The 26,095-nt window shown below is 43.9% G+C and overlaps 6 protein-coding genes across 8 annotated transcripts; 3 read left to right on the top strand and 3 right to left on the bottom strand.

Moving 5' to 3' along the window:
• Nucleotides 1–1,989: 1,989 nt before the first annotated feature.
• Nucleotides 1,990–7,939, top strand: LOC132257174 (scavenger receptor class B member 1). 3 transcript variants are annotated; one of them, XM_059753963.1, is made up of 6 exons: nt 1,990–2,036; nt 2,603–2,750; nt 5,754–5,845; nt 5,924–6,905; nt 7,055–7,299; nt 7,415–7,939. In XM_059753963.1, the coding sequence occupies exons 2-6, from the start codon at nt 2,714–2,716 to the stop codon at nt 7,703–7,705; spliced, it is 1,647 nt and encodes a 548-aa protein (XP_059609946.1). In that variant the 5' UTR covers nt 1,990–2,036; nt 2,603–2,713; the 3' UTR covers nt 7,706–7,939. The 3 variants fall into 3 exon arrangements, with proteins under 3 accessions (XP_059609946.1, XP_059609944.1, XP_059609945.1); XM_059753961.1 differs by lacking the exon at nt 1,990–2,036 and adding an exon at nt 2,080–2,220; XM_059753962.1 differs by lacking the exon at nt 1,990–2,036 and adding an exon at nt 2,255–2,275.
• Nucleotides 7,936–12,500, bottom strand: LOC132257267 (transmembrane protease serine 9). Its single transcript, XM_059754106.1, has 5 exons — nt 12,413–12,500; nt 9,691–9,934; nt 8,922–9,342; nt 8,595–8,704; nt 7,936–8,332 (listed from the first exon to the last, which is right to left on the bottom strand). The coding sequence occupies exons 1-5, from the start codon at nt 12,498–12,500 to the stop codon at nt 8,044–8,046; spliced, it is 1,152 nt and encodes a 383-aa protein (XP_059610089.1). The 3' UTR covers nt 7,936–8,043.
• Nucleotides 12,501–14,127: 1,627 nt separating this feature from the next.
• Nucleotides 14,128–15,579, top strand: LOC132257234 (glutathione S-transferase 1-1). The gene is made up of 3 exons (XM_059754070.1): nt 14,128–14,257; nt 14,507–14,852; nt 15,218–15,579. Exons 2-3 carry the CDS (start codon nt 14,517–14,519, stop codon nt 15,569–15,571), a joined length of 690 nt encoding a protein of 229 aa, XP_059610053.1. The 5' UTR covers nt 14,128–14,257; nt 14,507–14,516; the 3' UTR covers nt 15,572–15,579.
• On the bottom strand, nt 15,579–17,184 carry LOC132257235 (transmembrane emp24 domain-containing protein 7). Its single transcript, XM_059754071.1, has 4 exons — nt 16,888–17,184; nt 16,713–16,823; nt 15,997–16,219; nt 15,579–15,927 (listed from the first exon to the last, which is right to left on the bottom strand). Exons 1-4 carry the CDS (start codon nt 17,041–17,043, stop codon nt 15,770–15,772), a joined length of 648 nt encoding a protein of 215 aa, XP_059610054.1. The 5' UTR covers nt 17,044–17,184; the 3' UTR covers nt 15,579–15,769.
• Nucleotides 17,185–17,258: 74 nt separating this feature from the next.
• LOC132257233 (protein YIPF5) lies at nt 17,259–18,281 on the bottom strand. The gene is made up of 2 exons (XM_059754068.1): nt 18,061–18,281; nt 17,259–17,990 (listed from the first exon to the last, which is right to left on the bottom strand). Exons 1-2 carry the CDS (start codon nt 18,158–18,160, stop codon nt 17,308–17,310), a joined length of 783 nt encoding a protein of 260 aa, XP_059610051.1. The 5' UTR covers nt 18,161–18,281; the 3' UTR covers nt 17,259–17,307.
• A 33-nt stretch (nt 18,282–18,314) lies between these two features.
• Nucleotides 18,315–25,912, top strand: LOC132257232 (uncharacterized). The gene is made up of 3 exons (XM_059754067.1): nt 18,315–18,666; nt 20,559–21,233; nt 23,672–25,912. The coding sequence occupies exons 1-3, from the start codon at nt 18,465–18,467 to the stop codon at nt 24,511–24,513; spliced, it is 1,719 nt and encodes a 572-aa protein (XP_059610050.1). The 5' UTR covers nt 18,315–18,464; the 3' UTR covers nt 24,514–25,912.
• Nucleotides 25,913–26,095: the final 183 nt, after the last annotated feature.

Genomic DNA, 26,095 nt, shown 5'->3' with positions numbered 1-26,095 from the left:
GCCTCCATCGATTTCTATCAGCCAAATTATCATGAGAAAGTGTCGTGAAGGAGACAAATTATCAGAAATCACGCAAGATGACATCAAAATACGCTCAAGTATGACAGATATTCTTGAGATCCACCAGTGATTCCAATAACGCGACACTTAATGTTCACTTAAATGACTATGTGCGTCCATACATGGGAAATATTCACAAGCTCGCGTCACAATAACTACAGTAATTGATGCAGTATTTCTCAAAGCACTTCACCACAGTTCATAAGATCATAACCAGTACGAAATATACGTTTATGACTTCTGATCTTTCCACATTCATACTATTTTGAAAAGTAAAGCAAAAGCAGTAATTAATTAGCTTTTTTTAAATGCTTCTCAGCAAATAATTTACTAATAAATCACCAATAAGAAGAGATTGATTAATTTACACAGCATGTTTCTTATTCTGTATAGAAGCTCACAAAGCTATTCAACATAATCTGTTGGATTTTGCATTTTTTTTCTTCATTTTCATGAGAATATCAGTCACAAGAGCTTTGACCTTTCGCACAAACAGTGCAACTTGACTGCGAATAAATTTGCCACCAGCTGTCCAATGATTTACTGGATCTGGGTAATTATGTAGAACATTATATTGACGGGTTCCGCATTGGAAAAAAGAGGCCTTTAAATGCCAGCAAGTTCATTGATCTCTTGTGTACCGCTTAGTGGCGCCATCTAGGACTCGCTGCAGATCTGCAACGCTGAATCAACTCACGTGTCTCATTGACCAATTGGACAATGTTGCGATAAATCGCGGTCAATGTGCAAAAATGCCCCGCAGAGCTTCTACATAAGGTGATCCGGGCGAGCGTACAGCGCGCGCTGATGGCATTAGATGCGGTTGCTCTCGTGAAGCGTGCAGCGATCACCCTGTCCCGTGTGTGTTTTTAACAATGAACTTCAACACGAGAAGTTTGATGGTGGAGTTCAAGGTGTGCAGGTGTGTTGTGGTGCGTTGACACATTGAATTACATTTTTTTTTCTTATTCTCCCATTAACTCCATCTCACTGCACGCCCAGCTATACAATTTTTGGGGGCTTAGAATGAGCACTTCAGTGCCACATCACATTCTTGACTGCCCAATAGAATATCTCTTTCACTTTCATCGTGCTGCTCATGGGCGAGATCTCCAGTTGCAGTTCGCGTGATACAACCTCGGCACAGGAAAAAAAAAGCCACGACATAAGCCATTACCAGATTTTATGGTGATTTTATGCTAATCCTCTTGCGGATGCATTGCGTGTGATGCAAGCACTGGACAATCTTCTGAGCCCTTTTTTACGCTCGCGCGATCTTCAACCCGTGGCGCATTGAGACATCGAAGAGCAGCGCGAGAGCTTTTCCGCGCGCCACAAAAGTCCTTGGAAGCTCTCTGAGCGCGCGCTTGTCTTCATTTCCCGCATGGTGGAGAGATGACAAAACATAATCGTGAATCACAGATGCAAGATGTGGAAGATATTGGTTCAAGGATTGACCACGCAGAAATACTGTGTTAATCGCTGTTTTTTTCTTATGCGCTCATATACCATCGCGCCATGATATAATGTGGCCAATCAACAAAAATACCACCGTCTTGAGTCGTGTTAAGAGATACGAGCCTGAAAAAAACACCCGAGAGATTGTGTAAAAGAAATTTTCATAAAAATTTCTCACACTCACACACAACTGTCGGGCGTCAAAATACAGTCATTCGCTTCCAATCAGTGAATGGACGCTGTAACAATTGGCACCGCGAATGCATCGATCAGAGGATGTTGGGAACAGCTGTTGCAATATTTGGTTGGCTTTCTCAGTGTATATATATTGCAAAAAGCTCACCAACACCGCGCGCTTTTTTCCCACCCATAGTATCAATTCCAGGGTGATCTCGCCGAGACTATTGGCTGTTGGCAAATATCTCCACTGGGCACGTCAGTGTGTTTCAATGATCTGTGCTGATCGTCCACGGATCCAACTCGTTTCGCACACTTTAGCTGGCCAGCCCGAGGAGAAGGTATAAAAGCCCCGGCGAAACTTTGCAATCCTCATTTAGTCACTGGAACGCCCTGAGTGTCGCGCCGCGATCAACCCTTGCGCCTCGTCCTGATTCTCTGTGCCGTTTGTCAGTGAAACTGTGCGTTTTAGTAAAATTGTGAGAAACAGCAAAAATTCATGATCAACTTTTAGACAAAAATTTGGTGAATAAATTAAAATTTTGCAACAAAAAATCCGCGATATTTAGTGACATTCGAGGTAAAACCACGAAAAAGAATTACTAAAGATAATTGTAAAATTTCGGTGTTTAATTTGTTGTTTAATCATTTAATTTCTCCTTGAATTTCTCTTTCACTAACTAATTAGTTTTGTGGTTTATTTTCCTCGAATTGTGATTAAATTTAATAATCACTTCTTTGGATAAAACTCAATTTTTCACTAAGAACGTCACTGTGAACATCATTTGCAAACTTGTGACTCAAAAAATGTGCACAGAAATTAATTGGTTTTCTAATCCAAAGAAGTGTTGAAGAAAATCTCTAAAAAACACCAATTTAACTTTGAATATTGCCTCTTTTCCGCTAGGCGATCTTAAGTTCTTCAGGACTTGCGATCTTTAAAATAAAAATTGAAGGAAGCAAGGAAGCAGATTTAAATAATTAGTGACAACTTCCAGTGACCACAAACGGCCTCAAGATGATGGGCTTCTTCAGATTCGACATGAAAAACACAAGTAAGCATAAATTGAAGGAAATATTTTCGAGAACAGAAATCTAACACTGAGATTCCGTGAGTTCGTGGCGCTTAAGGACGACTAACAATTGGTGCCACAGCAATCCATCACTGGATGATGGTGGTTGGCAAAAAAGGAGGAAAATCGTGTGATTTATGTGTGACAATTGGCAGAGAGTTTAGCTGTGAGGTTCAGGGACTACCATTTAGGATAATTGAGACACCTTTGATTGTCTCGCTGATCACGATATACATTTAATTTCCCCATCAATAACTCTCCTGCATTGTGTCGGTGCACCGCACTCGCTGAAGCATATAAATTGCCAGACAATGATCGCCAGCATAAGCCCCATTGACACAGTGGGAGAGAAGAGATGAATTTTCAAGATCACGAGAGTGTTTCATAAATTTATAAATTATTCGCGAGATGGTTCAATACACTTGGCGCATGATCGGTGGCTGTTGGGCCGCGGATGTTGGAAGACATGAAAAAAAGATCTCAATGCGACTGTTGGCAAGGCGAAATTTTGCCCACATCCCAAGGAAGAATCAATAATTTATGCCTGGCTTGAGTTCATTTCCCAGCACTTCCTGTACCACTGACGACTTTTTTTTCTTCACGATGATTAATCGACCTGTTTGTGCGCTGCTTTCTTCACGTGGCAATTCGCGATCGCGATCTCATCCAAGGATTCTCTGGTCGATCGTGTCAATGATCGCCCTTTGATGATCGCGCTCGTGCGCGCAAAGGAAAGTTGTGTCACTGATCACGATTACCCAAACGGGCGGATGCAAATTGCAATTGCATCGCCGATAAGTGTCCTGAAATGAGAGCATTTCGAGTAGGGATAAAAAGTGGTTTAAGCGCGCAGAATTAAGAAATCTCCGCTTTTCCAATTCCGCGTAGATTTCGGTGTTGCAAGCCATTACGAAGAATGTGTACTTAATAAAATGAGAGAGTGCTTTTTAATTGGGCATGGGAAAAACAGGAAAATCTGATCGCATTGGCAAAAGTGGAAGGAATTCTCTCTTTTTTCTCCTCAATCTGTGTGCACTTTTCCCTCAATCCGCGCACCATTGCACACACATCAATCGCGATCGCACGTGGAGTTGGGCGAGTGTATTGGAGGAAAAAGACGAAGAGGTGGGAAAAAATCCGTCTATTATGAAACGACATATAAAAATTACCTCTCATATGACAATATTTGAGGTGACGAGAGTGAGAGTGAGTCAGTGAGGATCGCGAATGCAGTCGTGATATTTCTTCCAGCGCTCAGTGAAAAGCGCCCAAGAAAGCGCAAAAAGACTTTTATCGCCGCGCACCACACCTAAATGATCTTGAAACCAGTGGGAACCTTCGCTTGTGGCGCGACGGATATTTGGCGGGAGATCACCAGCAAAGATCGCAATCTTTGAGGTTGATCTTGAGTGTGTCTGCCTAGATAGCGTCCGGAAATCCCTTATCGTGAGCACACATGATTTATACAGCGATAAGTGGATTACTTTGGGTGAGATAATGGAGAGATATGCGCTTGTGAGAGTGTTAATAAGGCGCGCGATGGGTGTGAATATCAAGCGTAAATGTTAAGTAATACCTTTCCGAGAGTGCCTCTCTTGATCTCTTTCACATCACATCTTGAATATACATAAGATTGCATGCGACCCAATGAAGAAACCAGTTTCATCTCCGCCGATGGACCACCGTGTGAGTCTTTCCGCGCGCGCGCACGATCACTCGATCAGGGGATCAACAGGGCGATCACTGCACCGGCCTTGACCGATAATGGTTAATCCATAGTGGAGAAGAAAGCGCTTTTTCCTCACTTTCAGCACTAAATTCATGTGTTATCTCGACAAGTGTCAATTAACATTCTCATCTTATCGGGACAAAAGATCGTCTGTCTCTCAGATTGTCTGTGGACGAAATGAATAATCTCAATTAACGCCAACTCATGCAGTTTCCACATGAATTGCCCGAGGAGTGGTTCAACTTGGAGAATTTCTCCGAAATCTCTCGCAACCCAAAATTTCCCATGATTCACCGCGTGTCCTTTGGCGGAGTTTGCGCTGATCTCGTGGCAAAAAGGGCAAATAGACAGGGAAATATGTGCCAAAACTTGTCACCTTGACCAATATTTCGGACCTCAACACTATAAGTGAAATTGCAAAGATTCAACCTCACAGATTATACGTGTCATCATTGAGAATTTTGCCATTTGACGCACCGAAATGGCTCAATTCTTAATACCTTGCGCAATTAACCCAGACTTTAACTTAAGGTCATCTAACCGCGGGGCTTTCCGTTCGCTATCAATTGATTTGGAAGTGATGTCACTGGATCTCACACAGTATATCATTTTTATTATTCCTCCCAATGCTCGATAATTGGTCTAACAGCATATATTAATACACCTTAAATTACATGAGAAAAGATCAATTGTAGAGCGGCGCCTGAACAATTGATTGAACAAAAGCCACACGTGCTCGTCCTCAATGGGAGAGTTTATATGCAATTATAACTCTAAATATTAAACAAAACTCACAATGTCAGGCATTGTGTAGATATTGTAACGATTACGCACACATTTTTTTCTGTCTTCAAGTTCAATGTGAGCTTTTATCGTTGAAAATCTTGAGGATGAAAGCACGCGCACGTTTATCGCGTAATTTCTTTGCCCATCATCAAGAGCTTTTTGATGTCTTTTCTGGCTGACGAAAAGCTCTCACACATGCGCGGCAAATTGTTACACTTGGTGGAGTAATAATAGTCCATCGCTTAATCACCGGCTGTTGAGCATGAAAGCCACTTTGGTGTAGGTCAAGAATGGCAATTTCCTTTGTGCGCGCAAAGGCATCACTGGATGATCTCTGATCGATTGCTGAGATGGCGTTGAAGTGACTTCAAATCAAAATTAACTAATTAACAACTCGCACTGGCAAGTGCCAATTTGTCGATGCTGATCTCTCTGAATATTGTATTGTCTCTTGTTTGTCTCCATTGCAGATTTTGCAAAAAACATCATTGTCGCATTTATTTGCATAGCATTATCGTGCGCAATCTTCGTCTTCGATCCCCTGCAGATGTTTATAGACGTCGTAAGTATACTTGAGGGTGTGTGAAGTGGTGGAGCGCGTGGAATTAATTGAGGGCTTTTCCTTCTTCACCACACACAGCAACTCAATCTCTCGCAGCACTCCTTTCTCTTCTGGCTCTTCAAGAACCCACCCATTGGGGTGTACATCAGCGTCTACCTGTTCAACGTCACCAACACCGAGGCCTTCATCAGTGGCAAGGATAAGAAGCTGAAGCTGGAACAAGTGGGTCCGTTTGTGATCGAGGAGCGCCTGATTCACGTGAATTGCACCTTCAATGCCAACAACACACTCACCTACACGCCACTGCGCACTGTCACCACGAGGGAGGATCTGTCCGTGGGAAATGCCTCGGAAATCGTCCTGCAGATGCCCAATATCGTCGCCCTGGGCATCTCCGCAGCCGCCGCCGAGATGTCCTTCTTCTCCAGCTTGGCCGTCAGTTCCGTCCTCAAGTCCTTCAATGCTGAGCCTGTGATCAATGTCACTGCGCACGACTTCATGTGGGGCTACGAGGATCCTCTCGTCTCGATAGCCTCGACAGTGGTTCCTAGCTTCATACCCTTCAGCAAGATCGGTCTGGTCGACCGGCTAACCTCCCAAGGCGTGGACGTGGTGACCATGAACCTGCCGAGGAAATCCTCCCAAAGAAACCCAGAAAATACCACGGAAAGCAGCAATTCTTCCACGTCCACAGCTCGGGATTACTCCATCGACATGTGGAACGGGAGTCCAGGACTAGGACACTGGAGCTACAACAACGCGCCTGGATATGAGGAGGAGAATACGCCGTGCAACACTCTCAGAGGGACATACGACGGAGGGCTTTTCCCCAAGAAGTTCCGCAAGAATGAGCAATTCAGCGTGTACAGGAAGGCCTTCTGTCGGAAGATGAGGATCGAGTACACGAAGGAAGACAAGCTAGGCCTGCTGCCAGCCTCGTGGTTCCACTTTGCCAAAGACATCTTCTACAACAGCCACGACGATCCGGACTCGGAGTGCTACTGCAGAGACAAGAAGTGCCTGAAGCAGGGCCTAGGAGACATCAGTCCGTGCTACTACAGTGAGTTGAAGAGTCAAACTTTCTCCGCAATATTATTATTTAACATCTCTTCCTCTCCTTTACTTGACATTTAAAAAATTATCTCGCATATTTGAAAGTATCTCTGTCGAGATCGAAATCAATATATACTGAATCAACTTTTTCCCCAGATATTCCTCTCGCCGTGTCACTACCGCACTTTTACAATTCAGACCCGACTCTGCTGGACCGGATCGATGGTCTGTCACCGGACAAGGAGCAACACGAGTCCGTTCTTGCCATCCAGCCGCAACTGGGCGTGGCAATGAAGGCCACAATGAGGGTTCAGCTCAACCTTATGATAGGGCAGACAAGGTTTCACTCCCGCGTGAGTCCCTTCAACGACATGGCGGTACCCATTCTCTGGGTCGAAGTGGTAAGTTATCCATTCTGTATGGTTTACACGTGAAGAATACGCAAAAGTCTATGAATTTTGCCAAAAGAATTTTACAGAAATAAGTTTAGAAGTTAATTCATTGTCTTCTTTGCAGTCCATGGACGACTATCCCTTCTATTTGACTGCAGTTCTCACAATCTTCCTCGTCTTTATGCCACCGCTTCAGGCCATTCTTGCCTACATTCTGATCATTGTGGGCTCGTCCATCATCATCGCCAGCGTCTTCACGTTCATCATCAACACCAAGTCTTACTACGACGACAAGAACAAGAAGATCCGCTACTCCTCAGCCAGCGTTGTGCCATTCTTGCAGCCAAAGGGCCTCGACAGGGACATCGACAACAATCTGCTGGAGAAGCTCCACAGCATAGAGACTCACGACTGAGTTGCCGAAAGCTCCAGCAGAGCTTTGCCGCTTTGATATCACCATCGATTTTTTTTTTACAAATTCTAAGTGCTATAAGACTGTGATAAAGGTTGCGTCAGAGGGAAAATATTCTTCTATATTTAATTACCTTTTTTTATACAATTAAATGGATGATGGTTCGTTCCATTGTGGGCCTCTTATTGATGGTTCTTCTATTTAAGATTACACTCACTTCTATCCTTTTTTTTGTAATTTATTACTGACTAGATATTATTTGTAACTCAGAGTTTAAGCCATTATAATGTCCTACATTCACTAAATTCGACCATTTGTTGTGCGAAAGTTCTATGAGCGGATCAGAAGTAGTAATCCGGATACTGATCGTCGCGCGGATCGCCAGAGATCACGCCGGAGATCCACTGAACGTAGAAGGAGATGCGCGTGAAGACGTCGGGCAGCTTCAGGGAGCAATTCCAGCCGAAGGACGTGAGCCCCACGAGGATCCACGGCCCCGAGCGACTCTCGCGACACTGCAATCCGCCGCCAGAGTCGCCCACGCACGGCGCGCCGGCCTTCTTCTCCAGCTTCCCGCCGCAAATGTGACCCTCGTGGATCCGGATGTGATCGCCATAGGCCTGTTGGCATCTGGATAAAGCACTCAGTTAGACTTGTATGCACAGAAGACGCAAATGGAAGATGATAGCTTGAGTAATTGTATTGTTTCTCATTAATCATAGAGATTTGATTATACTGAATTATGAGATTAAGTATGGAAAAGTGAAACAATGGAAGAAAAATAGTAAACACTTATTTTGCAAACAACATTAACGAAATTGATTTATACACAAACACAACACATCGTAATGAAAGTTGTGTTACTCACAAAATGTTGCACAAATTATCTTACTTTGTATTAGAAATAATAGGAACTCGGGATTGAAGCAGGATATTTGTCAGATCGCCCTCGATGGTCTTCTTGCCCCATCCAGTCACACGGCAGTCATGGTAGAGTGGCAGCTGCGAAAGAGGGAGAGAATCTCTTTGAGTGCAGAGCAACAGAAGACCCTGAAAATGCCAGGGAAAGTGTGACAAAAAGGCCCGAAAGACAAGTGTATCAATTTACGTGACTGAAGCGGCTGATTTACCGCTATATTGTCTTCTGCACAGCTCGCGATGCGAGAGAGAGAGTAAAAGTTATCGTGACTCTGAACGTGCTGAGTGGCCATAAAATCACCTGCTGGTATAAATTGAAGTCATCTATTGTCTTGGAGCCGAAGAAGAGGTCATTTTCTCTGTTTGTTATGTGGCGATCTTGGAAGAATTTATCATTTCGTCGCTTCTGCGACTTTCGCGGTGGTTTGCGCGTGAACATGCTGAACAGCCTGCGGAGGAAGTTGTCGTCACGATCGTCGGCTAGAGTCTCGTCGGCGCCGGCTTGGCTGGGCAGGCAAATTGGTCGCACAAATGAGGGATAATGAGTGTCGGCGGGTCGTGAGAGGCGCATGAGGACGAGATCATGCTGGTAGTTCTGGTAGTTGTCGTGCATCACAATCTTATCAATGGGGATCCGCTGCTCTTGGCCAGACTCCCACGATCTGTCGTGATCACCCAGGATGGCTGTCCACAGCGCCGGCAAGGGCAGATTGAAGAGGTCGCTGGAAAATTGAATTGGAGGCGATAAAATCACTCTGATTATACCAAAATAAGTGTCTTTCATTGATGAATCGTGAGTGAAAAATCGTCAGATTTTATCGACAATCAAGAAAATAATGCGATAAATTTGTAATTAGTCCAGAATAATTGCTAAATTTCCATCAAAATAGTCTCTAGAAGATTGAAGTTATTAAAACCGTGTAAATTCCCAATTAAATCCTCTGAAATCGAAAGATTTCGACTATTAAATTCAATTTTAGGCCGTATTCCAGCAGTGATAAAGAACATCATCACAGATTCAGACTGAGAATCCTTAAATTTCACTCCTTTTGAGCAGCAAAAGTCCTTACTTGTGGACACAGTGAGCAGCTGACAGGATCCAATTCCTGTCCACCAGAACAGCGCCGCACCAGTGCCCTAGGAAGCCCATGGAGGGATGCAGCAGCTCGAGGGACACTTGCCACGGGAATTCTCCCTCTTCCGTCGGATTTCCCGCGATGATCTTGCCTTTCCTCCGGGCGCGACTCTGCGATCTGTGCCTGGAATTCTCACCATCTCTCGGTTGGCGTCTGAGCGGCTGAACACCACAAGAGTCTGACAAAGAGATGCAGAAGACTTGTAAGGAGAAAATCCACCCAACACGGAGGCTGTAATTTCGTTCCGCGCCATATAAAAATTCGATTTGAGCGAAAAAGTGAGAGAAACAATAATAATCTGCATGGTAAATTCCATAATTTACAACTTGGCGCCATGAAATGCCAATGATTTATTCTTAATACAAGACACACACAGAATCAATGGGTGTAAAAGGTGGAAAAGCTAATGAAAGTGAAAAGCAATTTAATCCCATCGTCACAGTGTGTTTGCTATTAAGAATTAATTTACGGGCGAGTGTATGTACTTGACGGGTAAAAGTTTTTCATGGACGCGCCGCCCGAAAGCCGAGAGGCTTTTTGGGGAAAAAAGTGAAATTGCAATGAGACAAGCGCACAAGAGATCTTTTTTTCTTCTCCTCTCAGTGTCTCTCTCTATACTTATACCCAGAGCCAAATACCTAATCTTCCTATATCTACGTCTTCGCGGTTAAACACAATAATTGGTGGAAGAATGAGCGAAATAAATGTGAAATTACTATGGAGATCTTTTTGCCACGCTTTTCCCTCTTTGACACACTGGCGAAGGGGACAAAAAAGGCTGGCCGGAGGAGAGTCTCTTTCGTGTGGGCACACTATGGCCAAATAATTGGAATTGGTTGTGGTCAGAGGCGACAAAAGAGGCTGATGAATTCGATTAGGCCCGATAAATAGGCAATAACCGACAATTTTGCCTTCTGCAATGACCATGTGAGAGTCCAGCGAAATGCCCTACAAATTGAATTAACCATTGCACACATGATCGCCACGCGGGGAAAAAAAGCGCCTAAACACACAAGAGATTGAGTGGCAAAAAGAAACTTAAAATAGAACAACAACTCGCCAACCCGGAAGCAGAATCAATGAGATTGAATCCGGTGATTAGATGGCATGAAGGGATTGAAGCATTATTAAATTTATCAATGAGGTGAGTTTTTGCAGCCACTCTTGATCTCTTTCTCTCTCTTTCATCACTTTTGTTCCTTTGACTCAACTGTTTTGTTAATTACTTGGTTGGGAGAAATTTTAATTGCAAATTTATTGCACGTGAGATCAGTGGAGGATGATGGAAAAGCTCATGCTGTTCGCTGTTATTACATTTAATAATTGTTTATTTAGCTTTTGCAAGATCACGGCTTCTTGTAGACGATCGAAAAGTTGATCATAGATCACAATGAACTTATGATGATCTTGTGTATGTCTTATAAACTGCTATCGAGGGAAAATATTGATAGAATCGATTGGAAGTATTTCGGAGTGAAAGTGTTCCAATATTTGGTTTAGAAAAGCTCATTTAAGACGAATTACTGCAAAAAGTTAAATTTCTTTGCAATTTTTTCCCTTGAAAAATCAATCTTATCTTAGATAATCAAATATAACATCAAAAATACATAATAGAACTTGAAAAAAATGTATTTTTGAAGAGTTTTTCTTTGGTTTTCACTTTAAATTAAGAATTTTGAGCTTGAATGTGTATTTTTCAGGAGTTTCTCAAAGCGATGCTCAGGTTTTAGGCACATAATCTCCCCCTTGGACAGAACTTGAGAAATATTTGCTGTCTTTTCGATCGAAAGTGATCGTTAGTCTAATTTTTTTTGCAATCAGGTGTGAAAAAAGATTTTTATTTCCCCCAATAAAGAATCACTTTCTGATCACTTCTCGGACGATCTTTTGCATTCGAAAAAAAAATCATAAAAATCTTGCAAAAAGTTTGTAATCTTGTATTTATTGCCTCTCAAAAATGCCACGAGAGTAAAAAGTCCGCAATCTAAGCAGAGTATGCAAAAAAAGCTCCACGCTTCACTCATTGATCACATTTTGCATTGTTTTCTTTCACATCCAATTCCTCTTCAAGTGAACATCTTCGGCATAAACAAACCTCTTCGCATCTTCCAGGTTTTGTACACACACACGTCTCTGACCTACATGCATTAATATTGTAATAACAACAAATAAATGTGATGTTTTTACGCATAGAAAAATAATCGTCATTGTGTGGCAATAAATAATTGTACATTTCCTCGAGACGTGCGGATTTTCACTTTCACACTTTTGACGTAGACAATTGAAGAAGATGCTGAAGATGAAAATGCGAAGAGTTTTCCGCAATTCACGGAATGTATTAACACAGTTTCTTCTTCATCTACACACCACTTCCCCATTGATCATTTTGATGCATTTACCTGAATTAAATTTATCACCTGCATTTGTACAATTTATGAGCACGATGAGAATAAGAAATGATGAACAGCAGCAGAGGAACAGAAGTGTGTTGGAATTATTCATTTTCCCGTCACTGCAGATTACTTGGGAAGATCATTAATAACGCCTGAAGAGGGCTTTCTTCTCTCTCTCTCTGTGCCACTCGATCGTTTTTCCACCCAGAAGATAATGTAGAATTCTTTTTTGCACACCGCGCGTCACAAGATTATTTCCTTACAATGTTGCCGATCATTGGCAATTGGGAGTGTTGCATTATTATTGCATTCGGAATTGAAACTGCACTCGCGATTAAAGTACTTTTTCATGCCCACGATCGCATGATCATCCAGGAATGTCTCATCAACACCTTCACTTTGTCTTCACTGCGCAAATCACTTTGTCCAGAAGCACGTGGGAAAACGCAACTCAGCGCAATCCTCTGGGCCCTCGATCGACTTGATCGGTCTACTCGCGATCACGGCTGTCAGCGGAATGGCGGCTGGTGCCGGAACAATTGCCATCGACTTCTTCGGCGCAGAGGTAAAAGTTGATCTCACACGGAAACCGATCGCGCGCGCGCGGAGAATGAAACTTTGTGGGGCTTTTCGCGCGCGAAAGATCCACAAGCACATCGCGGGGCGAAAGAAGAGAAGTAATTTCACTCTTCAGCGGCGATCCCATGCATACACAATTTTCATTTTCCATTGTGACCACCCGAGAGCGCAGCGCGCCTCGTGATCAATGCTGAGAATTAATTGATCTGGATTCTTGTGGGAAAGTCACACAAGAGCGCAGCATAGATTTAATTAAATTCCATTTTTAAACCAATGCAGAAATCGCGATTGAGAGCTTTTTTGTCCACACAAGAAAGTGATTCCGCGTTCAAATGCTTCTGCTCTCTCCGGTGTCTCCATTCTTCGTGTTCGACATATTATTGACCAAATCGCGTGATAACAACGGGAAAAGGCTCTTGGTCGAGGCGTACAGTGGAAAACACAGCACAAGGGGGAGATAATATGGCTAAATCTGTGCAACACGCCAAAATTTACCTGAAAAATAGTCTTAAATCATTGGAAAAATGATTGAAAATGCTATTTTTGAGATTATGTTGCAACTTTACACAAATTGTAGATCATTATTTAGTTTAAATGTACAGAACGGCAACTCTTTCTCATTCTGTCAATTATTCAGCATAAAAAAGACTTTTACACCATTTCTGACTGTATTATCTCCCCCTTGGAACAATGCATTATTGATTGAAATACCGTTTTTGATCGCAGTCAAAGAAAATTAGAGACAAAGATGATTCTAATATTACTTCAGTCACAAATAGAGACATTACCATTAATTTTTTTTATTGTACAAAAGCGTACAAAGTGTTCAAATTTTAAATTTCCTCCTTGAATGCATATAAACTTGACCTGCAGAGTTTCGCGCGCCGATCAAGTAATGTTCAATTGGAAAATACAGTTGAAAGAATGGAGCTTTGTACATTTGGGCGTTTATTGGAAAAGTGGCTGCGATTGTCGTCTTTGAGAAAGTAAATAGATTAGCCGGCAAATTGGACGAAATTGCCAGTCGGCAGCAAATTCCATCCACTTTTGCCATCGCCAAGATCACTGGTGGTTTACTCAGTTTCACTTCTTCGCGGATGAACACGTCGCCAGGAGATCGTTAAGCCTCATCTTCAGGCCCTCAGCTTCAGCGGCTCTCGGATGAGAAGGAAAGTGATTAATGGGCTCCGCGAGACGATCTTGAGGATCACCCTCTCGCGGGGATCCAACACAGCCACGCTCGCCAGAGAGTGAAAGTGCTGGCCGAGATCGCATGCGCCGGGAAAACACTCTGTGGGAGATTTCTCGGTGGTGTTCGTGGCCAAACTGGCACGAACACAGAGACACGCTCCGCGGCTCTGGCCTCGCAGAGCCTCCATCTCGAACGCACCGCGCCAGTCTTAGCTAACCGGTTGATCGCGAGTTAGCGTCGCATTCCTTCAATCCGTCGCTTTGTCTCACATTTCTTCCAAGCTCACCCGGTTATTCCCAGGGATATTCCTCAAATTTCACCCCTGAAAGCTTCGAAAGTAAGTACTTGTCCTGGTGAGAGGGAATTTCTAACTGCGCGTCATTAATTAAACACTCCCAAGAGTTGCATAATTCAACGCACAGACATAGACAACGCCTGGAGAGTAACCTTCGTTACCACAAGAGCATAACATTAGCACTCTCATTGCCCACAATCTCTTTCCATGCAAATAGACAGATTCAATCAACCCAGTCAACCCACAAGTGCAGAGATAAGATTAATGGTCTCTCTTTTGACCGTTTCCCAGGAGTGGCAATATGAAACTCTACGCTGTGTCCGATGGACCCCCGTCGCTGGCCGTCCGGATGGCTCTGAAGGCCCTGGACATTCCCTTCGAGCTGGTCAGTGTGAACTACATGATTGGCGAGCACATGACGGACAAGTACGCCGAGATGAATCCGCAAAAGGAGATTCCCGTGCTGGACGACGACGGATTCTATCTGCCTGAAACCGTGGCGATTCTGCAATATCTCTGCGACAAGTATCGCCCGGACTCTGAACTCTATCCCAAGGATCCCAAGGCTCGAGCCATCGTCAACCATCGGCTGTGCTTCAACTCAGCCTTCTACTACAGCAGCATTTCCATGTACGCGGTGAGTAAAGTCACTCCATCAGATTGAGCTGGGCTTAATCCTACTCTAATCTGTAATCACGCAAAATCGATTTGAGATATCGACAAAAGTCGCTTTGAAGATTAAAAGGCTCGTATCTCCGGTTATAATTATCCAACAGGGTTTGATATAACCACCGCTTGGAGCGCTAAAGTAGCCAAATTCATTTCAAACTTTAAACTCGATTATCTCGAGAACAAGACGACGAATTTTCTTTAAATTTCAATATGTTGTAGCTGAAGTTGAGACCTTTTCAGCGAACCCCCATTTATGGGGGTTGAAATTTTAGGAGCGGAGATATGGAGGGTCAAATTTTACACCTTTCTAAAATTTGATTATCTCTGCAGTTGGCGCCGATTTTCTACGACTACAAACGCACCGAAGGCGGTCTCAAGCGTCTCCACATCTCTCTGGCCACCTTCGAGACTTACCTTAAGCGCTCCGGGACAAAATATGCCGCCGCTGATCACGTGACCATCGCAGATTTCACTCTCATCACAGCCACTTGCGGCCTGGAGGCGATCAACTTCAGCCTGGACGAGTATCCCGTGCTGAAGAACTGGTACGAAACCTTCAAGAAGGAGTACCCCGACTTGTGGGCCATCGCCGAGGGCGGCATGAAGGAACTGGCGGCGTTCGAGAAGAATCCACCAGATCTCAGCCACATCAACCACCCCATTCACCCCGTGAGGAAGAATTGAGGAGGTGTTTTCCGTTTGAATCTTTTCTGCATTTTTTTTTTCTTTCTTGTGTCCTTTTGTTCACATACACGCGTGAAATGAAATTTATCTTTGCACGGAGGACAATGAGAGTTTTTCTCTGGTTCGCCGTCACTTTAAGCACAACATCATTATTCAAGTGTCCACGAATTACAGCTAAGAGGTCCTAAGTCTTGCAGTTTAGCCCACGAACTTGCCGCCCATCTGGCTGGGCTTGCGCTCTGAGAAGAAATTCCTGAGGATCACGACCTGCGACACGGCGATGATCAGCATGGCGCACAACTCGAAGAAGGACCACCAGAAGACGCGCTCGTTCAGCTCCTCGGCGCGCTTTCGGCCTGAAACGCGAGTCAGAGAGAGAGATATTTACAGACCTGCCCCAGAAAACAGCCCGCAGAGTCACTCACCTTGCGCCTCGCGCAGGCGATGGTGGGTCTGATAGTCCAGAATGTGGTTGAGACTCTTGTGCACCTCCTCGGCGGACGTCTGGAACTGCGTGAGAACCGTCGCGTGCTCATTGATGCCGGGCAGCACCGGATCGCCATCGCCCACTTGGAAGTCCATGTAGACCAGCTTGTGCGAGAACGTTGAGAACTCATTGCTGAAGCACGCCACGTAGACTCCAGTTTCCTGCAATTGCAACAACAGAAATTAGCGTGAGGATTTTGCATCTCAAGAGTCTCAAGATTCAAGTTCAAAACTGGTTTTCTATAAATATTTCTTAAGTTTAAAAAAAAACTGCTAAGCAAGGTCAGTTTAATGAGTTTGTAAAAATGCAGAAAAACACCTGATTATGCAAAGGTAAAAGTCTAAATACTTCATTGACTATTTTCACTATCAAAAGACTCAGAAAATTATTACTTCTCTGGTAGATCTTGTGTTAACAGTTCTATTATGCCATATTGTTGATAAAACAAATACACTGATGAAAATCATCTAATAAGAAATTTCTGCTTTTGCTCTCTTCCACGAGGAAAAGACGTCCGGATATTGATTATATCAACAAACCCAATCTTAATGACTTCCCAGAAATGCCTGATTAACTGATAAAAAAATCAATAATGTACACCGCATGGGAAATTCAGTGACCCTTGGCGGTTCGTTGGCTTTCTTGGGAACTCACCGCGGCTGTGAACTGGTGAGAATCGAATTGCGTCTTGATCTGTCGGTAGATGATCTCCTTCTTCGGGGACTCCAGCGTCACATCCACGTCGTATTGCCCGCCGGTGACGACCTGAAAGCGGGGAAAACCGTGTGAGTGGAGAGAATACATATCGGGAAATGTTTTGGGGCCTCACCTGGAACTCCAGGGTGGCGGACTTGTTCTTCTCGATCTCCTGGTAGAAGCACTCCCTGGCATTGTCCGGCAGTTCGAAGGTGAGCTCCACGGCGTGAGCGGCCCTGTGCAGGTAGAGGAGGACGGTGCAGGTGAGGAGGTGGATTATACTGTTCATGGTTGCTGTGGCTGTGGCGAATCCCTACGGCTTAATGCTAGAAATACAGGAGATTTGCAATCCCCGGAACACACACGTAAGAACCGCCCGACGTCTGGACTTGACAGCACAAGATGGCCTCCTTGGCGCCGCCAGCGACACCACCATACGTGGCCAAGAAACGTCATCAACTCCCGGACAGCCGAAACGACAGAGCGCAAAAAACGACCAAAAAATGGGTCAAGGAGTAGAAATATTTAATTTAACATGCACTCTGGGGCGTCTTTAGAAGAGCACGAGCAGGGAGAAGATGACATAGACCAGAGCGCAGGGATATGCTATTAGATATCGTTGATTCACGTCGCCGGTCATGAGGCAGAAGATTTTGCTGGCGCCCACGGTGGCCAGGATGATGGCGCAAATGGCCAGAATCATGCCGAACATGCTGTTGAGGGACATGACAATGCCCAGGATGGACAGCCACACGATCGGAAGGATGCTGTAGCCCAGAATACTGGCCACACCCGTCAGCGACACGAAGTTCTCCGTTGCATTGCACATGAGCGAGATGAGGGCGTACATCACCAGCACAGACATTATGCAGAGGCCGTAGATGTAGCCAAAGTGCGCCCCCTTGCCGGACACGAAGAGACAGGCGGCCAGCGTGAGGCAGAACGTGATGGGACCCGCCAAATCAGTCTCCTTGAAGAAGTACTCGGCACTGGTGGTGAGTCCGCCGGCATGGAAGGGATTCAGCACAACCAGAGACTTCTCCCAGATCCGCTCCGGGAAGATTTCCAACTCCTCAAGCAGTGGGGGCTCGTCAAATTCATTGGTTGACGTGGAACCCTGACCACCGAAGCCGAGAGCGTCCAGTGGCTCTGGTGTGAAGATGTTGGGCTGTTGCTGGCCATATGGGGCTGGATAAGATGCCTGGCTGTAGGCGGAATTGTCAAATGACTGGAAATCTGCGGTGGGATTGAGGAAAATCACACTTTATCGACACTTTCCGGGAGACTACTTTGAGTTGAATCTAACCTAATTGTTGCGACTGATCAGTGAATCCCGTGTTCACGTCGTATGTGTTGTACTGCGTGTTGGTGTTGCCCCAGTACTGATCCTCCGGATAGTGAGACATCTTCTCACCGGTTCACTTTCCCAAATCCGCTGCTGAGAATCGCGAAAGACCGCGAGAAAAGCACACACGCAAATATTTGTTGACAAATTCCAACTCACCACACAACAGTGCTGCCGCGCAATCGGGTGTCTTCGGTGGAGTGGTGAATATCAACGACGATGGCAAACGACGATTGACGCGAGAAAAGCAAAAATACATTTTATCTCCTGTGCCTGTGGTTCATTTTATTGAATTTGTGCGGGCAGATTCGGTGTTATTGATAGTGTTTCCTCCTGCGGGAAGAGTGCACGAGGCGTGTGTGAAAATGGATGAGTTCGCGCTGTGCTGGAACAACTTCCAGGACAATATTGCCACTGGTTTCCAGAATCTCTTCGATCGTGGCGACTTAGTGGACGTCTCTCTGGCTTGCGACGGCAAAATTTTGCGTGCCCACAAGATTGTCCTGGCCATCTGCAGTCCCTACTTCCAGGAGATGTTCATCACCAACCCCTGCAAGCATCCCATCAGTGAGTATTTGTGTCTGTTGTGCGCGAGGACGAACATTGTTGACACTAGCTGGCGTTGAGAGAAGTGCCGAGATGTCCTGGCAATGATGACGGTCATCATTGTGTCAGGAGGCGCTCTTGTTTATCATCAGGAAAAAAAAACACTCCTTGCCACCCGCAATTTGCGCCTCTTTTTGCGCACAAGACAATAAGAAAATCTCCGCCGATAGCCAAAGACGCTCGAGGGGAAACGAGGGCATATCATAAATTACAGTGAAAGATAAAATTTTTCTAATATCTTTATCTTTCCAGTTGTTTTTTGAGCTCTTTGACTTGTGGCCGGACTGAAAAGGCACACATTATTGATACCCTCTCTCTGTCTCAAGTGAGAATTTCTCATGACTCGCAGATTCTCCGTGCGTGATAAAAGATATTAGCGGCGGCATTGATATCAAAAAAAAGTCCCTCTCTCTCGCCCACACCACGCAAGGAAGGAATTCCTCTTCTCCCTCTCTCTCTCTGGAGACCTCAATCACTTTCTGCCCCATATATTTTGCCAGGCGAATAAAAAGCCTTACATAATACATATTTATCGACGTCAACACGATTCGCAAAGAGATTAATGCGGAAAAAAATGTGAAGGAAAAATCAGGCGCACATGCAGAGAGCAATAATAAAAAAAATTTCACCCAATCCAATCAAACAAAAAACCACACAAAATCTATCATTCCCGCGCGCGCGTCGCAGGATGATAAAAAGCCCCAGAAGCGCTCTCTCTCTCCGCCAAGGAAAGCGCGTAGGAAAGATCATCGGGCAGCAATAGAAGACGATAAGTGCATTCACAGCCCAAGATCACGATGTCGATGTAATTAATTTTTATCAAAAAGTCTCTCGCTCACTATCAATCTCTGGCCTGTGTTTGGTGGGATTATTTTCATAAACATATCGTGATGTGTTTGCTCAACAATATCAAACATTTTCTCTACACAAAAATACATTTCAAATCTTCTGCCTATGGGAAGATTTTTGGTTGAGTCAAGAGACCGACCAGAGAGTGAAAAATGTAGCTTTGGGGCTCATTTTTCCTCCCTCTTCGTTTTGAGGAAAAGAAAAAGTTTCTGTTTTTTCCACTATTAAGTGATGGTATTAATGAAAAATAACTTTGATTGGGGATTTTTTGAGCAATCAAAAAATTATTTGCACGCAAAGAAGCGTGTTTTTGCGATTGTTTACATCGTAAAGTGTAGAAAATGTGTAAAGAACTGTGTGATTGATTAATTGTTAATTCATTACATCGTTTATCATGAGATATTGAGCGCTTTCTTAACTAGTTCACAACTTTATGGCCTTTAAACACTAAAATCATTGTAAGAAAATGCACTTTGCGTTATCAGACACAGAGTGCCCTTGATTTTTCTAACCCTACTTTTTGAACTGTCTCTTCAAGCAAAGTTTTCAGTTGGAAATTATTTTAATTGACATACAACAGCTTAATAGCCTTAATAGTAATGAAAAAAGCACAAATTTACCGACTAAAATTGATTAAAATACCTAAAAATTCTCTGATTTTGTGTAGAAAAGTGAGGTTAGGTGTGTTGAATCTCGCTTTTAAGCAAATTTTAATGTCAAGACACACTTTAAAGAAGAGAAAATATTTGTCACAAAATTTTACGCTTAGCAACAACTCCGCTCAATTTATCCCAATGAAATTGTTGACGCGTAGACAATTCAACTGATTAGATACATCGTCGACAATGGTCCATCCCGTGTGTGGGCATAAGAGCTTTTATCACTCTGTTTTTGAGGAATTTATCGGTGTTTTCGGGTAGATAGCCAGTGCGATTGTGTGAGAGAAAGACAGGGAATTATCTGGCGTTGTACAAAGTTGATCACAGCGAATTTCTCGTTTGCAGTCATCCTCAAGGATGTGACTTACACGGTGATGTCGGAACTGCTGCAGTTCATGTATCAGGGCGAGGTGAATGTGAAGCACACCGAGCTGTCGTCGTTCATGAAGATCGCCGAGACGCTGCAGATCAAGGGTCTCACGACGACGCAGAAGCCGTCGTCGGAGAGGCACAATTCGGCGTCGCCCAAGGCGGCGGCCGACGGCCAAGCGGCGCAGGTGGCCGTGAGTGGCAGCAATAACAATGTGATAGAGACGAAGATCAACACGGGCGGGTATCCGAAGGCGCTTGAGGCGGGCCAGAAGCGCTCGATGGACTTCCCGGCGGACGGATTCTCCATCTATCCGCGGAAGCAGATGCGCACGCGGACGTCCGAGGGTCAGGACGAGGGTGAACTGCACTCAGCGGACTCCATGGACCACATGGCGGCCGATGAGGTCTTCCTGCCGCCCATTCCGCAGATTTCCATGGGTGAGCCGCGCTTCGACCTCAACAACGTGAAGCGGGAAAGTGTGGAGCCCATCAACAGCACAGGTGGACCAATGAGGTCCGTGCCTGGGCCGGGATTCAATCTAGAGTACAACAGCGGCGTGTATTTGAACAAAAACATTGAGTATCCCAATGAGCTGCACATGGCCAACGATTTCTCCAAATCCAACATTCACATGGACATTCCGGCGGGTGAGTTTCTCTAATCTTCTGTTCTATACTCTTGTTGTGAAGCTTAACGCCAAAGGGGGAGATAATGTGACTTAAATAAGAACACTGTTGTAAAATTGCTTAAAAGATTATTATTGACACTGCAGAAAATCGCATTTTTAATGAATTGTTAACTATTTTTAAAGGTCTAATCTAGACATATCTTAGAAGATCTCTTTAGAACAAAGTGTAGATGATTTTATTCAAATTTGAAGAACATAATCTAGCAAAAGCATTAGTAAGAATTGTTTCTGAGTGAAAATCAACCGAAATTCAGCGTATTATGCTAATTTGTTGGAAAATAAGCGGTCTGTAATTGAATAATTCAGCTTCATGAGATTTCTGCTGAACTCTAAATGATTTTTATGAGCACAATATCTCCTCCTTGGGCATTTAGATGATGGGCAAAGAGGGTCACTAATTGCAGGAGAGTTTGTACATAGTTTTGACTTCTGTGTTGCTTCTTTTGCACTCAATCCTGGTGTGTTTCTGCTTGTTTTGCATATTTTCTTTTGCTTGCCATTCATTTTCTTCACTCACTTTCATTTCGCTTTCGCGATGCCATCATTTGGATCAGGAATCATGCATCATCAGGATGAGATGAGAATGATGATTGAAAATCTACTTTTCTGTATTATTCAATCTCGTGATTATTTTTTCTCAACTTTATCTTTTATTTTAATTTAAAAATCTTGTGTGGAATTTACAACACGACGACACACTCTTGCACTCTGGGCTCGCGGAGAGTTCATGTATGTGACGATGATGATTTTCATCGTGTTTAAACATCCATTACAATGTTGGGGAAAAGGCAAGTTTTCTTCTATCATGAGAGGAGGACGCACAACTGATGAGTTGACAAGCGGCCACAGAAAATGCGATGGGGGGGAAAGGAGGGAGAGAGAGACAGAGAGATAAAGTTGATACTTATTTTGATGATATTACACAAAAATAATATCAATGATGTTAGACAAATGTTTTCTGTGCTGCTCGAGAAATATTAAGGTCAAAAGGTTAGGCACTAACTTGAACTGAGAGCCTCAGATCTCGGCGGACATTCTATATTTGACTGACTTGTGTGGCATAGAGATGAGAGTGGAGCAAAGAATATGGGAGGGAAAAAAATGAGGAGAAAAAAGAGCTAATTTTATCAATTTTATCGCAAAATATGAGATGATGTTTTTTTAGAAGGAGAGAAGAAAAAAAAGTCGTATAAAAGCGAAAAAAGTGTGAGAGAATGAAATTTATATGCGATTCTTCGTTTGTCTCTTCTCCTATTTCTCTTATTTCCTTCCTTAAAGCACTGCCCAAACACTCTAATATTAGGCTATAAGTATTCAATTTGTGATTAACACAGAAAATTTCTGAGGCGGAGGAGTTAAATCTTCTGTTATAACCTTTTTTTGGGGGGGTTTCTGGCGAGCGATGGTGGAAAAGAATGAGGAAAGTTTAATTTATTTCTGCCAGACAAATGGTTGTGGATTCTTTTAATTTATTCTTCTATCTTACCTAATTAATTACACTGCTTAATTTATAGTGTGTAGATATAAATTTTATATTTTGTCTACAATGAAAGCTTTTTCTGGTCTTTCGAAAGGGACATGCGGAACGGATGGTATTTTTTCTTCTGTATGAAAGTCTAACAAGATCGTTATTTTATGAGGGGGTAATCATTAGGAAGAATTGGATTTTTCTAGATTTTTCAGCATTTATTCTGTTTTGATCTTCTCCTATTTCTCGTAAGATTTATATGCGTGTTTCTTTTCATCTTTTAACCTATTTAAGTGGTTTAATTTGCGCTTTTTATCACTAATTAAGCATTTGCCTGTTGATTTTAATCTTTTTCTACCCAAAAATGTGTTGAAAAAGGGCAAATTGAGCAAATTTCGCGTCGCAGGAAAAGCTTCAGGTGTGTTAAAGACGTAAGAAATATTACACCGTTTGCACACTTGCTTTTTCCTCGTCGGAATTTGGCTTTTCGACACAGTTTTTAGTTGGAAATTGTTTAAATCGGAAGGCAAAAGCTTAATTAGTGACTAAAAAACATGGAAAATTGTTCTTTTCACTTGGAAATCTAATAGAACTGATAGATTTATTTCCAATTCATATAGAAACAGATGTGTTAAAGCCCTAAAGAGTTTAAGAAAGACTAATAGAGAGATTAAACTCTGTAATGATTACCCTCTTGGCTTACTAAGTAGGACTATTTCTTCTTCTATTCTTTCTTTTATATCTCTTTTGCAAGATTGAGGCGGGAAGTTTTGGGGAAGTTTTGAGGGAATTTAGGCCGATCGCCGGCTGTAGAATTGTATTTTAGTATCTTATTCTGTGTTCTTTGCAACTCTTTCTCGCCCACTGACTCGATAGCGCGCGTGAGCTCAGTTGGTTATGTTTGACATTGCCATGCTTTTGTTGATCAGGTAGCAACGTGAAGATGCTGTCGACGACGAGTCTCCTGCACGGCAATTGCATTTTCAATCGCAACAACACCGTGGCCACGCAGCAGGGCATGAAGACGTACTGGCTGTGCAAGTCCTACCGGATAACCATGTGCCGTGCGCGGTGCATCACGCACCAGGGCCGCGTGATCTCCGCCACGGGCGTGCACAACCACCAGCCGCACATGAAGGGCGCCGCGGCGGCGGGTGAGATGATGCCGGGCGCCGCGAGCATGCGACTGGCGCAGGGCATTGAGGCGTCGCCGGCGACGTCACAGCCGCAGATGGCGAGTGTGTCGCCGCAGCAGCAGCAGAGCATGAATGCTCAGCAGATGCACCAGCAGAACCACCATCACCAGGCGCCGGCGCACCACCACCAGCCGCATCCGAATGTGATGCACAACGTCCTGAGTCACAACAACCTCATGCAGCTGACCAACATGAGTCCCATCATCAATCCCGGGCAACAGCAGCAGCAGCACCACGTGAATGTCCATCAGCAGGGCATCCATGGGCCGCCAGTGCACAACAGCGGCCACCATCTGAGCCCCAACAATGCGGCGCCGCCGCAGCAGCAGCGAGGCTCCGTGGTGCAGCACCAGCAGCCGCAAGAGGCGGCCAGTCTGCATCACAGCGCCGCGCCAAGTAGTCAAGCCATGCCCGTCACGCCCACGTCCGTTGCTGTGTCGCCGGCGGCCAGTCAGCAGCAGCCGACGCCGCCCAGCGAAGAGCCTTGCCAGCAGCACGACATCCCCGTCTCCACGGCCGCCGGCCTCATGTCGCCCGGCGGCGGGCAGGCGTTCAAGCTGGAGCACGGCATGTAGGATCAGGTGAAGGTGGAGCGAGAGGAGAAGGACTCTCCGCCTCACGGCGTCTGTACTTAAGTTTGCAAGGGAAAAGTTGTACATCTTTTCACACTCATTCGCATCATGAAGTCATGCATTTTGGGGGGGAAATTTGGGGATGTTTTCAATATTGAGATGAACTAACAATAATAATGAATGCATGCGTTTGTTGGGAAATTATTTGATTTGATTTGTTTTTGTGAAATATGAGAGTGAAACTGGGTTTATTTTTATACAATCATGCTTTTGCCCTTCGATTTAAACCATTTTCAGCTGAAAATGGTGTTGAAAAGCCAAAATTGGAACTAATTTTGATACGAATTGCGCTCAATTTGTCTTTTTCAACACAATTTGGGGTGGAAAATGCATCAAATTGAATGGCAATAGAGATTGATTAGGGATTTAAAGAGTGACCTAATCCGCTTAGAATTTCATTGAAAACAAATATAGATTGTTAAACAAAGAAGTAACTTTGAAGTGATCGATATTAAAATAGGAAAATTGTATGTTTCAAGCTGTGAGGAAGAAAATTCAATCATGTTTCACTGATGTTTCACGTTCTTTTGCTGTCTTTTCGTCTGTTTTGTTAAGTTTTTGGTCATTGAAAGTCCATTTTGAGGATCACATAATTGATGTGTTTGGATAAGATGTACACCGTTTTCAATGCAATGTTTCTCCCTCGATTGGGAAGATATTCAACAAAGTTCCAAGTCTAGTGTTTGGCAGTTAAGATGCAAAAAGGGTAGCAAAAAATTTGGGGGGATGAAAAGTAGATGAAAAATCATCATTAAGCAAGCTATATGTATATGTTCATTTAGATTTCATAATTGTACATGTATTTTTGTGTATTTTGTGTATAAAATGCGCTGAGGAAATTGTGTTAAAGAGGCGGAGAAATACCAAATTGTGTGTCATAAGGTGGAAAACAAGAAAGAGGGAGAGAAAGAGAGAGAGAGAGAGAGAGAGAGAGAGAGAGCGAGTGTTGCTGAGAATGTTTTTTTAATGCATTACTTAAGGCAGATTCTTCATTATTTGTGTGATATATTTAAAGAGAAAATATTCAGAATTGAGATCTTTTGCGGATCTCTTGGATGATTTTAGGAGTCATGCTGAGCGTACTTTCCCTATATTTCCTATAGATAGACCAGTTTTTTTTGATAAATTAATTTTCACATTTGAGTGCAGAAGACGGAGAAATATAGACTAAAATTAACACGCACCCTCTTTGCCTTCTGTTCTTCGTCCCGCTCGCGATTCCCCGCTTCAGTCTCGCCCGGCGACAAGTGGTTCCACGGGAAGCTGGAGTTCATGCTGAGTCAACGAGGGAAGCCGCTTCTCGTGCACGACGGCTACACGTTCGGCATTCAGTACATACGCAAAGACAAGAAGTACTGGCAATGCAATCTGTCCAGGAAGTTCAACTGTAAAGCGCGCGTGACGACAACTGACTTGGGTGAGATTATTGTGACGAACAACGAGCACTGCCACACGGAGATTCGGCAACATCTGAGGAAGGACTACAAGCAGAAGATGGCCAGTGGCGGCAACAGTTCCAGGGACA

Source organism: Phlebotomus argentipes, unplaced genomic scaffold (genome assembly GCF_947086385.1).
Source record: "Phlebotomus argentipes unplaced genomic scaffold, Phlebotomus argentipes genome assembly contig_42, whole genome shotgun sequence".
In the NCBI taxonomy this organism is placed as follows: domain Eukaryota; kingdom Metazoa; phylum Arthropoda; class Insecta; order Diptera; family Psychodidae; genus Phlebotomus; species Phlebotomus argentipes.
This window is presented reverse-complemented; position numbering and strand designations above follow the sequence as displayed.

Coding starts and splice junctions, on each gene's coding strand:
- LOC132257234 (XM_059754070.1), top strand. CDS start 14,517: ATGAAACTCTACGCTGTGTCCGATGGACCCCCGTCGCTGGCCGTCCGG. Junction 14,853..15,217: donor GCAGCATTTCCATGTACGCG/GTGAGTAAAGTC, acceptor TTATCTCTGCAG/TTGGCGCCGATTTTCTACGA.
- LOC132257235 (XM_059754071.1), bottom strand. CDS start 17,043: ATGAACAGTATAATCCACCTCCTCACCTGCACCGTCCTCCTCTACCTG. Junction 16,824..16,887: donor CCGCCACCCTGGAGTTCCAG/GTGAGGCCCCAA, acceptor CCCCGCTTTCAG/GTCGTCACCGGCGGGCAATA. Junction 15,928..15,996: donor TCGCCTGCGCGAGGCGCAAG/GTGAGTGACTCT, acceptor CTCGCGTTTCAG/GCCGAAAGCGCGCCGAGGAG.
- LOC132257174 (XM_059753963.1), top strand. CDS start 2,714: ATGATGGGCTTCTTCAGATTCGACATGAAAAACACAA. Junction 2,751..5,753: donor ATTCGACATGAAAAACACAA/GTAAGCATAAAT, acceptor TCTCCATTGCAG/ATTTTGCAAAAAACATCATT. Junction 7,300..7,414: donor CCATTCTCTGGGTCGAAGTG/GTAAGTTATCCA, acceptor TCTTCTTTGCAG/TCCATGGACGACTATCCCTT.
- LOC132257232 (XM_059754067.1), top strand. CDS start 18,465: ATGGATGAGTTCGCGCTGTGCTGGAACAACTTCCAGGACAATATTGCC. Junction 18,667..20,558: donor CCCCTGCAAGCATCCCATCA/GTGAGTATTTGT, acceptor TCTCGTTTGCAG/TCATCCTCAAGGATGTGACT. Junction 21,234..23,671: donor TCACATGGACATTCCGGCGG/GTGAGTTTCTCT, acceptor TTTGTTGATCAG/GTAGCAACGTGAAGATGCTG.
- LOC132257233 (XM_059754068.1), bottom strand. CDS start 18,160: ATGTCTCACTATCCGGAGGATCAGTACTGGGGCAACACCAACACGCAG. Junction 17,991..18,060: donor TGATCAGTCGCAACAATTAG/GTTAGATTCAAC, acceptor ATCCCACCGCAG/ATTTCCAGTCATTTGACAAT.
- LOC132257267 (XM_059754106.1), bottom strand. CDS start 12,500: ATGAAAAAGTACTTTAATCGCGAGTGCAGTTTCAATTCCGAATGCAAT. Junction 9,343..9,690: donor GCTGCTCACTGTGTCCACAA/GTAAGGACTTTT, acceptor TCAATTTTCCAG/CGACCTCTTCAATCTGCCCT. Junction 8,333..8,594: donor CCTATTATTTCTAATACAAA/GTAAGATAATTT, acceptor TGCTTTATCCAG/ATGCCAACAGGCCTATGGCG.